The 12,471-nt window shown below is 39.6% G+C and overlaps 1 protein-coding gene across 2 annotated transcripts in view; it reads left to right on the forward strand.

Annotated features, from left to right (window-relative positions):
- The window catches only part of LOC106530177 (F-box-like/WD repeat-containing protein TBL1XR1), a gene marked incomplete in the record, with an annotated part of 34,949 nt that extends 31,888 nt beyond the window's left edge, over nt 1-3,061 (forward strand). For both annotated transcript variants that reach the window (XM_014025760.1, XM_014025761.1), the window contains 1 exon segment: nt 708-3,061. In XM_014025760.1, the coding sequence (XP_013881214.1) occupies nt 708-734 (27 nt within the window).
- Between the last annotated feature and the right edge of the window lie 9,410 nt (nt 3,062-12,471).

Here is a 12,471-nt window from a genome sequence, read left to right on the forward strand (position 1 = left end):
CTCCTCATATTTATGTAATTAAGTGTTTTAATGATTTGGCCGATTAATCAAAAAAAATTATCGTTAGTTGCTGCCCTAATTAAAATAATTGGTAACATTTATTTTTTTAAATATTCACATGCAGACCTTCCCCTTTAACATCTCTTCCTGTTATTTCACATGTAAATTTCTCAACAACTGTCCATCTGAGCCATGTGACGTTTGTTTTGTAAWATGTTCATAATGTTGTCTTTCCAAAAATGCGTTCACTTTTCTTACAATAAACTTGATGTCACAGGCACTTTAAGGTTTCATCTTCAGCAAGTTGGGGTTGAGACCCCACTGTGGGTCTTAAAACTCCAAATGTTGAGTTGTTAGAGGATTTCCAGAAATTAAATTAAGTTAAAACTGACTGCTCAGATTTTTTCTGCTATAGTTAGATATGGATAAAAACGTTTGTTCTGTTAGAAATATTTGAATACTTCAACCAAATATACTTTGATTCATGAGTTTCTGACTGTTTTTTTTTTCTTCAATTTAATTTCACTTGGCATTAAAAAGTCTTAAATTTAACTTTCCTTAAACTGTAGGAACCCTGCTATCAAACTACTCAGTTTCCACATGTAAGCAAATAACCTGGTTTTAGTTTCAGGTTACCAGCAGGAAGATGTCATTTTGGTATCAGAACCGTGCCAACACGTGTAACTGTGTGACAYCCTCTTTCACAGGTTTGCGTACTCGATCTGAGGAAATGACACTGGTGTGGGGGAGCCACGGACCGACTGCGAATGTGTACATAGCCAAACGACTGTCGCTGCCTGTCCGCCACACTGCTGTCATCCTGTCAGACTCCATGGCCCACGTGTCCTCACGTAAACACCGGACCACACACGACTCACACGACAGGTCTGCGTGGACGTTTTCAAAAACATGTTTCCACCACCATCAGAAGCAAACCAAAACTCCAGGATTCTCTTTGCTGTCCTCTTTCAGTCATGCATTGGATTTGTAAAGATTTGTTTTTTTTGTTCTTGGTTGGCGTGTGCATATTGCACATGTCAGCGCTCGGTGTCCTGTGGACATTTTATTAATCTCTACTGGATTTTTATTACACGTGGGACGGGAGGGAACAGCGAGGGCTTGTTTTCTTTTTAAACAGATATTCAGACGTGTTCATTAAATCTATTTAATACTTGGATGCTCTCTTCAAGGCCAAAAAAAAAGATTTACAGCTTGGAAGAAGAGGTGATTTAGTTTTGTCAACTCTATTTTTATCTAATAAATTTGTTCCATTGTGACTCCTTTTTTTTAAACAGTTAATCGAGGTGGTCAAAACAAAATTCCTACCAGAGTTAAAGTGTAACATTAAAAGTTGTTTCTCAGTGGGCTGCCACCTGCCACAGACTGTCAGCCTCACAGGAGAGCTGCGAACTCAAAACTGAAACGGTTACAAGACGCCTGCAGTTTGAACAGATTCTATAAACGTGTTGGAACTCAAGAGAGACTGAGACGTGAAAGAACCTCTGGATATTTGAAAGCTGGTCCCAGCCCAGTGAGAGACCACCTTACGAGTTTTTCCCTCCCAAGGCCTTCCAGGGATGAGCTGGACCAGCAGCAGAGCCTGCTCTCTGGAGCTGAAGCCAATCTGAAGAATATTTAAAAACTCACTTTATTTCTCTGCATAAATAAAGATAAAATATGTAGTTTTAATCTGAAATAATCTGAGTAATCCCTGCAGGTTGTAGATGAAGCGGGTCAGGGTGAAGCCATTACGATCATTGTCAGGTTTTTACCCAGCTGGTGTTTGAGGAGCTTCAGATCCATAGACTTAATTCTGAAATTAGAATCAAACAGGACAGAGGCTTTTAATRGATCTGGTTGAGGAAAACCAAACTGGAACCATCTCTGGTGCCAGTCCTGGTCTAAAACTGAGACCCGTTAGGTGGAAAACCACCCCGCCTTTGCTGTTGATGTGCTGCTGAACTTCACGTGTCTGAATGATGTGCTTTTGTTTCAGACGCAACATCAAACATCATACCTGTAGGTGTTTTTTCTGGCCAATTGATAAATCAGTCTGATTTCCTGTCTGTGGTCTTTACCCATACCTTCGATCAACATCCTTTCTCGTCACCGCTCTGAAGTGACAGACTTCCTGCAAATGTTTGCAGTTTTTCTCTTCTACCCCCCCACAGCCCAGCGCTGCTGCTGTTCAGGCAGTTCCTCCTCGTCAACACAATGATGGGCTGCGCTCATGCCCAGATGTTTGTCACCTTCAGGAGTCTGTGCTCGGTAGAACGATATTTGATGTAACCGCAAAATAAGCATACAATACTATATATATATATTCATATATATATTACACCGTTTCACTTATGAAGTATGCGGAACGGTTTTATAAAATACCATTAAACAGTCATAGCCAAATACGAAACGGAACAGCGTTTAAAGAGTTTGATTTTGGCGCTTCAGCCTAATATAGTGAARAGTTCATCCAAGCCAGCTGATGAAGATGAAGGTGCGCATCAGGGTGACGTGTTTGCCTCCTTTAGTTCATCAGATAACGGGTTCCATGATGACGTGTCACGTTGCATTCAAAACATTTTTACAGAAAAAAAACAAAAAAATTTTGTACTAAAGATGACAAACTATGCTTTAATTCAGTCAGCTGATCTAAAAACATGTCTATGACAGTGGAATGGTATTTTATATCTGTTTTTAGAAAAGAGCTTTTTTCTTTTTTATTTTCGGGGTTGGGGCAGGGGCGGTTTGTTCTAAATGTCGACTCTTATCTTTGCTACGATGGAAAGCCCTTGAAGGTTTTGTACTTAATAAAAGTTTTGTAATTTTGATTCATTTGTAGCTGCGTACTCTAAATGAACAAAAACTACCGGATGAATTTAATTGTTGGTGTGTTATAATACAAASCATGTAAATACCAATTTTCAAAAAAAAATTGTTTTTTTTTTTTTCCCCTGCAATGTGTTGTATTCTCACGCTTGTGGTTGCTTTCTGCAGCCTCCAGATCAGACTGTTGGATTATCATTCAGATATCAAGGTCTAAATAAAATCTATTTTGATAATAGCTGTGTGTTTGCTGCTTTCGGTTTCTTTTTTACTTCAAGAATTTTGAACAAAAATTTAGTCAGAATTTTATCTTTGTGAAGGAAAAACATTGATTTATCATTTAGATCAAAATGTACACAGTAAAAACCAGAGTTAAAATGTTAAACTTTTCAGTTCATTTAACACCCCCAGAGTTATTTTTACAACTGACTGCCAGTGTAGGTGTTAATTCAGTGTTGAYTTCCTCAGTGTTGTCTCAACACTGAATAGTGTTAATAAGCCCCGCCCACTGTTAAGTGTTATATAACAATTAACAGTGTTATATGACACCATGCAGAGTTGAAAGCAGTATTCTGAAAAAGCCCCGCCCTCTTCCACCTCATGTCAGACACCAGTATTTTCACAGCGAGGAATGCTGGGTAATCTTGTAGAAATGATGTGTTTGTATGTTTATGACTATTAAAGAAGTTCATGAGAGTAAAAATTAGTTATAGTAACTCGGACACAGTATTAAATCTAACTCTTTAAGTGTTGATTTAATGCGGCAAAATTTTACCATAAGTGAAATCTAAAAATTTGGTGGCATTTCAGGAAAATAACTCAAACCCTTAAAACCATTTCTCTTCATCTTAACTGAGATAACTGTACTCGATCAGAGATGAAGTGACATTTTCTCAGTTTTTTTCCCCAGAGTCACTGGTGTCTGCAGCTCACTGGTGTCCCACTGGGACTCATCCAGGAGAAGAGTCTAATGATGGGAGAGACCCAGAACCTGTTCAGGACAGTGTGCAAGTACAACATAAATGTAAAAATATTTGATACATTGCACCAGATTTAGCCAAATACAGCAATACATTAGCCTGGTTTAAGCCAGACGCTTTGCTTCATACAAAGGTCTGGACTCTCAGCTATAGAGAAGTGATTCTTGCTGGAGGCGTGGCCTCTGTTGAAGTTTAAAATGATTGGATCGGTTGGCCGTGACGTACAGCGGGTAAAATAAGTATTGAACACATCACCATTTTTCTCAGTAAATATATAATGACATGAAATTTTCACCAGATGTTGGTAACAACCCAAGTGATCCATACATACAAATAAATCAAACCATAAATGTCCAGAAAWGAAGTTATTTGTAATAATGTGGAATGGCACAGGGGAAAAGTATTGAACACACTTACTGAAATTTATCTAAAACTTTGTACAAAAGCCTTTGTTGTCAATTTAATTTGGAAGTTTTATCAACACAGACTGGCTTCATTCACTTCCTCCACTGCCATTGCTAAACTAACTAGAAGACACTGCGCAGAAAATGGACGTCGTTCAAAACTCGTCTTCTGTTCTCTGATTGGCCCGGACGATAATTCTCCTGAAGAAATCCTTGTCTATGGGAGAACTGCCAGACGGAGCAGAGAAGGGAAACTAGAATGAGCAGAACTGTGTAGGAAGTCAAGGRCCAGGCTAGCAATATATAAAACCTTCAACATCAACAAAACAAGGCAAACAGATTTCAGCAACAAGACAATTCAAAGTGAAAGCATAAACAAAATTGTTACATTGACAAAAGAAAGATTTGACCACAGATTGAAGTTAATGTTTCAGTTAATATTTTAATTAAATAAATACATAGCCTAAATGTTTTTTTTTTTACCTTGATTAAAAAGTTTCCTCATTCTTACAGTTTTCTGGGAGTTTGTTCCTGATTAGTGGAGCATAAAAACTGAACACTGCCTCTTTGTTTGATTTTGATTCCAGGAGAATGGACTTGAACCAGAAGACTTGTCACCCGAGTAGTCTTGAAGATTGTTACAAAGATGACAAATCATTCAGTGATTTATAACATATGAAGTATTTAATTCTTTGAGATACGGGGAGCCAGTGTAAGGACTGGGAGCTGCAGCTGTCTGTTGAAATTTTTAGTGTGAAGACACTGTTACAGTAATCAGTTCCACTGAAGATAAATGAAGGAGTCAARATTCTGCTGGGACTTTAATCCTTGAATCCTGGAAATGTTCTTCTTCTGTTTTCATGTGTTTCTGACTCAGGTCAGAGTCCATCACTATACACCCACATTTCCAGCCTGATCAGTAGTTTCAGGATATAAGAACTGAAGCTGTGTGCTGACTTTTCATCGCTCCTCCTTTGRTCCAAAAATAATTATTTCAGTTTTATTTTTATTCAACTGACAGTTATGTCATATCCACTCATTGATTTGTTCTCTGCACCATCTCAAACTTTGATTAGGTTCATGGTCATCTGGTGACAGTAACGTCGAGCTGTGTGTCATCTATCTTGTCTTGTGTGTCATCTATCTTGTCTTTTATCTTGTTATAATCCAAGTTAGAGAGAACATGTACGTAGATGGTGGTTGTGTCTCAATTCATGGCTTGCAGCCCACGTCGGACGCATTTGTCAGCTGCTTACATCACTGCTCCACGCTGTAGGCTGTCCCAATTCGTAGGCATCATGCGGCCGACAAAACCCCGAAAATGTAGGCTGTATCTGAGTGTCCTACATGGCCGACAGTATCCCAGAATTCATTGCACTGTCAGCAAATTAAACATAAAAACAAAAAATGGAAAAGTTTTTTAATACTTATATAATTTTATGGTGGAGTTTGGAAATTAATCATGGACTAGGAAAAATGTAAGTTAAGCAACTTAGCTGATGAAAGTTTTATTGCAATGAGATATTAAATAAAATGCAGTTAGAAATACTGATACTGGAGCTAAAACCAAATTATTAATGCTTTTTATTTATTTACGTGTGAATTTTTTCTATTAAAACTGAATTTTGTGAAGTTATATCTTGAAAAAAAAAAACAACTGGCATGATGTGATATAAAACGTATCACCTTGGTAGTGAGACACTGCGTGGTCACACAAACATACGTCTACTGTAGGCGTCTCATTTCACAGCTGTTTATGCAGCCGACAGGAGCGACCTACAGCCTACGTAGACTGCAGCCAATGTGGGCCGCAGTCTACRTTGGCTGCAACCCATGAATTGAGTCACAGCCATTAAATGGGAGGGTCCCAAAGGTTGAACTTTGGGGGACCCCGCATGTAATTCTTCTCAACTTTGATGAAAAGGTATGTGTTGACACAAAGAAGTCCCTGTCTTTTCAAGAGTAACTAAACCCAAAATCAACTTCAAATTGTCTAAATTGTGCCTTAAGGATATTTATCTTTATATTTCTGTAGAAATGTTGACATTTTCATGTAAATTTGATTAACTCAGCATCTATATTTTGTCTAAAACAGTCTTAGTGCTGCCCTCTATGGGTTGAATGGTGACTACTGCAGTTGAATTTTCCTATTGGTTAGAACGATGTGCACAAGTTACTTGGTAGTCTACATGCTTATGTCACAGCTCCTGTGTTTGGGTACAAAAGCCTCAGGAGTTGTAACAGCTTTGAACATTAGTCCATGTTAGCAATGATGCTGCTAACATCACTTTAACACTCAGAAACTGGACCCATTCTGTCCTCCATTGCCTTGGCAGCACTGGTCTCATGCACGCTGATTCAGCAACTTGAGCCAGCAGCTCGATCTGATAAGGTTCACCTCACATGTATGCTAAAGAAATTATGCAGACAGAAGCAGGAAATGAGCCATGGGTCAATATTTCTTTAAACTAACTACAAAGTTCCTGTTCAATGTCATCCTCAATATCCCGTTGTATATCAGTTTGTTGATGTTTAATCCCGTGGGGTATAATTTTGTTATTAAGCCACATTAACCTGAAGCTTGCAATTCAGCAAATGGCTAATAGGCCATTCCATCTAATGTTTCACTACCTTGAGCATCTTTAATCTGCATCATCAAACCTGTACTGGATTATTCTACACKTWTAGCAGAATATTTTAAACCAAGTTTGTGATTTGAGAAACCTTTATTTGATTTGTGAAACTTCAATAAAGACAGTTTTCAGTACATTTCTGGACCATACTAGGCCTGTTTTCAGAAATGTTAGCTTGTCAAATTAAGCTTGATGTTCTCTTGTCCTGACCACACCTCCTCACTCAACTCTACACTTGGCYGAGGCCTTCTGTGTCTCTTGGCACCGCCCACTTTGTTGGTATTTTTCAAATTTGCCTGGAGGTGGGGTTATGCTATACGTTCACACCAAATGCGTTTTGAGCATCTAAAACGCGCCCAACACCTCAAGTTAGACGCGTTACATTCAGACCGGAACGAGACTAGACGCACGTCTGAAGATGGTTTTATGGGAGGAGCGTCTTGTTTTTTTGTTTTTTTYCCAGTCAATGGCGGATGAAATAAAAATGAAATAAAGAAAATAGCTTTGCTTTATTTCCTGAGAGCAAGCAAACTGCTCAAAATGTGTTCGGTGTGAACCCAGTTTTCACAGCTAGTCTGGTGCCAGAAAGTGTGACCCAGTTCTCCAGTAGCTCCAGTAAAATAACATGATCAACAGTGTTGAATGCTGCCCAGAGGTCAAATAATACCACCACTGTGATTCAGCATAAACACTGACTGTGGGAGATATTTCTTAAAATGTATTTAAAACTAATAAAAGCACTGTAGGTTTTTACATAATTTGGAGCATTTTACCAAATGATGTCTTAAATGATACAATCTGAAGTGTGTGACTGCTTCCATCGACAAACAAGATCTAATACATCTAAAACTGACAAGGTTAAAAATAATATTTGTGACTTTTTTATTGTTTCCTATAATTGATGTTTGAATAAAAACAGACTCCAAGATACTTAAATTCAATTACAATCCCACTTTGTTTATCCTTGATATAAATGTTTGCTGTGAAATGTGGCAGTCAGTGTTTTTCACCTGCATCCTCCTGATTGGCTGACACCTGATGGAGCTCACCTGCAGCAGGCTTCCTTGATGAGCGTCTGGGGTTTATTAGGCAGCACTGAAGAGCTGGTCTTCTCCAGAGCAACACATACCCGATGGTATATGTCCTGCTTGTTTAAACTTAAACATAATCTTGAGTTACTCACCTGTGTTTTCTCCATGTTCAGTTACTTCAAATACTTACCTGTTGATCCGGAGCTGCCTGTGGGAAACTCACCTCTCGCTCACCTGCCTGTCTGCCTCCAACCTGTAAGGATACTCACCTGCCTCAGCCCTCCTGCCTRCCTGTCTGCCTCCTCTGCCTGGAAATTGGTCTCGTTATCTCTGTGGATCCAAGCCTTCTCCTCCGAGCCATTCTCGTCCCCTATTCCCGTAAGAAGACAGGATTGGTCTAACCACTTGACCACATCCTTTCACTGTTTTAGTTCATTTCTCAGCTGTGTGTTGGGCTGTTTTACCATGTGTGTGTAAAATTATCTTCTGTATATAACTGGACTACAACAAAACTGACGGTCATTGATGTAACGACTGAAAAACAGAGATCCTAGCACAGATCCTTGTGGTTCGCTTATTGTGCACTGAAGAAACTGTATCTTTGATTTGAACACACTGCATTATGTTGGACAGATATGCCATCCAAGTGTTTTAGATGAGAAATGAAAGTTTAGAGAGGACATTGAGATTGACTGTATTAAAGATTTTAACACAGTACCAATTAAGTCATAGTTGTTGTTGTTGGTCCTTTTCACTGAGCTCCAGAAATMTTGAGTGGAGATGGGACTCCTGGACTTCAAGAACTGTAGGTCTACAAAGATCTGGGTTTTATAGCAAAGTTGCTGGTGAAGCCCTAAAAGACTTGAAAATCCACTTGAAAGACTCTGCAAAGAACAAGGTCTTCTGGTCTAATGAAACTGTTTGGTCTCAGTCCTAAATGTTATGATTGAAGAAACCAGGTACTGCTCATAACGTGGTGGTATCATGATGTCCAGGGTTCTCCAGAAGCTGAATGTAGTAAAGAACAGAGATATCCTCAATAAAAACCGGACCTCAGACTCAATGTTCACCTTCCAACAGGACAAGGACCTGAAGCTCACAGAGAACAGAACAGAACACAGGAGGGGCTGAGGGACAACTCTGAATGTCCTAGTCTGGACCAGCCAGAGACCTGACCTAAAATGTCTCCACCAATGGTCCCTATCCAGCCGTAGGGACAGAAACCCCTCCAGCCCAGATTTACAAGACTCGTTGCATCAAATTCAAAAAGACTCGACGCTGAAAGCTGTTTCAACTCAGGACCAAGGAAACTGAGTGCACATGAAGATGTTCAGGGTTTTACAGGATTCTGACTGGAAACTAATGAGAAAACAGTAAATCAGCTGCTGCAACAAAACAAAGTGAAACTGGTCTGAATAGTTCCTGCAATAAATGATCTACTTTGTCATGGTCAGTCGGTCTTAACTGTGATCTGTCCTTCAAACATGCAGCGCCTCGGTATAAACCAGCTGCAGAGGAGCCTGGCCCAGCTGATCTACATACTGTTTGTTTAAAACAACTTCTGGACTCTCTGTAGACTGAGGGTGGTGGATATTCAAAACTGTTTTTGCATCTTCAGCTCCTCCAGCTGAGAAATTCAAAGAAGAATCAAAAAATGTTTTCCTTCTGTTTCTTGCACAAAGTCAAGAGGTTTCAGCTCCAAACAACCCCAACAAGATAGAGAACGAGCTAAAATCAACAGAACTGTTAGCTGCTCAAACAGCAACCACTGATCTGTGTCGTAGTTTTCAGCCCGTTCAGTCTTTCTATTGTATTTTTAAGAATAACGTCACAATATTTGCTGCAGAACTGCTAAAYGTGGACATAGACTTCTGGCTAACAAATTTCCTGAATCCGTGGTTCTGCAGATTCATGGTATTCATTCTCCTCTGGTTCTGGGTTAGACTCTGGTTCTGGGTCAGACTGTGGCTCCAGCATGTGTTGGAACAAGTCTTCCCTTGTTTGCATCTTTTAATTCATTTGTAAATAAAACATTTCTGTGCTGCTAAATTATCATAGCTCTGCTATCAAAATGGCCAAACGGGGTGGAGTGGTCATTGATCATTGGGAGTGAGACTTGGAGGGGGACGGGATGTGAATCACCTCATTTGGATTTAAAGAGACAGCCCCAAAATGAGTTGATCTGAGACACACCTGAAAGAGGGGYTTGTGGAGTTGCAACAAGGAGGAATGCAGACCAAAGCATTGTAGTTCCACATTATAAAGACCCAAACTGAAGCATTTAAATGTGAACAAGGAAGGRTTTATAAGCATCATATGTCCACTTTAAAGTAGAAGAGTAAAGTAAGCTTCACGTACATCTGTCGATCTGTGTTTGATTACTCTGGTTTTTTCTCAAGGAACTGGATGCGTGTCGCAAATAAATGGAATTTTGGAACTGAAGTTTGAATTATAGAACTGAAAGTGAGAGTAGTCAAACTACATTTTTAATACAACAAAATACAGTTTCAAAGCTTAATTCAGATTCAAACCATAAAATTTAGTTTCAATTTAGCGAAATTCATTTTCAAACCAAAGCATTTAATTTCAAATCCTGAAATTACAGATTCAGCAATTCAAATTCAGTTTCTTCCCAAATCACTATGTGTGAGGATTGCAGGCGAAATGACGCAGGGTGCAGGCAAAATCCATGGTGAAACCAAAAGGCTTTAAATAACAACCAAAAAGGCTGACAGGGCAGCTCAAAAACTCACAAGATCTCAAGAACAGGAAYACGAAGAACATGGGAGACACCTCACTGGCTGGGTAAGGCAGCACAATACAATGATCTGACACAGACTAAACACAGGACACAGAATATAAAGCAAACAAATTAAGGACAACAAGAAACACCTGGAGGAGACACAAGAGGAAACAGGTAAGCATGGGCGGGGCTGGAGCAGGGCAGAGATGCACAGGGGAACACAGAAACACTAGAAAACTAAGGAAAATGAACACATCATGACACTCTGCTTTGTGGATTATACATTTTCTATCAGCAGATCAAACACAAACTGCTCAAACCACCTAGAGTTTGTGTTGATGATAAAGATTGACTCATGTAAATTCTCATCCTGCTCTGCTGCTGCCCACATTAAACTTCCAAATTATGTAGAGAGGAAGAAACTTATGCAAAGTCTTCTCAGAACTGTTGAGTCAGCTTTTTAATCTTCCAACAACCACGCCATGTGGAAACAGTTGATGGCAAGTTCTTCTGAGCTGCACCACTGTTACAAAAGTTACAAACAAACGAAGAAGTTGTTCAGTCACATCAGAAAAACTTTAATTTCTGTTTGAAAAGCTTTTGTTAGAGTTCACAGCCCAGCAACCAACTCTTAAATACAAATTTCTAACTCTATGAAGTCATGTCTTCTGTTAGTTTCTGTAGTGTAACCTGAGCCAATACATTTCCATACCTAATCCTAACAGGGACAGTGTGACTCCCTACTGTGGAGCTGAACCGTTCAGGATTTAATGGACAAGAAGGAATAGTTCTTTGTAAGACTGGTAGCCTGGTAATTTGTTAAAGTAATCTAGTCATCTGAAAAAGAAAGCATGAACAAAGATTTCAAATTTGAATTTTGAAAGAAAATCTGTGATTGTTATTCTAACAAAGTTGTGTCAGGTCCTTGGGACAAGTTCTTTGTTGAAACATTGTAACTTTTCTCCAAGAGACTTCTGAGGAGGTGCAGGTAAACTCAGACTTATAAGCAGTACTTTTACATAGCAGATCAACAAGTTTACTTGTAACACCCAAAACTGGTTGTTCACATGTAAAAAAGGACCATCAGCCTAAGGACAGAAAGTACCCTGATGTCTGCTCATCGTTCGAAGGGGGCTGAGTCAAACTCACGAAAAACGCTTTGGAAGAGGGGTACAACTGGACATGGAGGCCTCCACCCTTGTTTGTTGATGGGCGGTTTATCTTCAAAAAAGTGACCTTCTTTACTCTTCTTGATGAATGTACAGACTGTAGAGTTCAAGCCTGTAGGTGAGTGTAGACTGTAGAGTCCTAGCCTGTAGATGAGTGTAGACTGTAGAGTCCTAGCCTGTAGATGAGTGTAGACTGTAGAGTCCAAGCCTGTAGATGAGTGTAGACTGTAGAGTCCTAGCCTGTAGATTAGTGTAGACTGTAGAGTTCTAGCCTGTAGATGAGTGTAGACTGTAGAGTCCTAGCTGGTAGGTGAGTGTAGACTGTAGAGTTCAAGCCTGTAGGTGAGTGTAGACTGTAGAGTCCTAGCCTGTAGGTGAGTGTAGACTGTAGAGACATAGCCTGTAGATGAGTGTAGACTGTAGAGACATAGTCTGTAGATGAGTGTAGACTGTAGAGTCCTAGCCTGTAGATGAGTGTAGACTGTAGAGACATAGCCTGTAGATGAGTGTAGACTGTAGAGTCCTATCCTGTAGATGAGTGTAGACTGTAGGGTTCTAGCCTGTAGATGAGTGTAGACTGTAGAGTTCTAGCCTGTAGATGAGTGTAGACTGTAGAGTCCTAGCCTGTAGATGAGTGTAGACTGAGAGTCCTAGCCTGTAGGTGAGTGTAGACTGTAGAGTCCTAGCT

Source organism: Austrofundulus limnaeus, unplaced genomic scaffold (assembly GCF_001266775.1).
Source record: "Austrofundulus limnaeus strain Quisiro unplaced genomic scaffold, Austrofundulus_limnaeus-1.0 Scaffold497, whole genome shotgun sequence".
Lineage (NCBI taxonomy): Eukaryota > Metazoa > Chordata > Actinopteri > Cyprinodontiformes > Rivulidae > Austrofundulus > Austrofundulus limnaeus.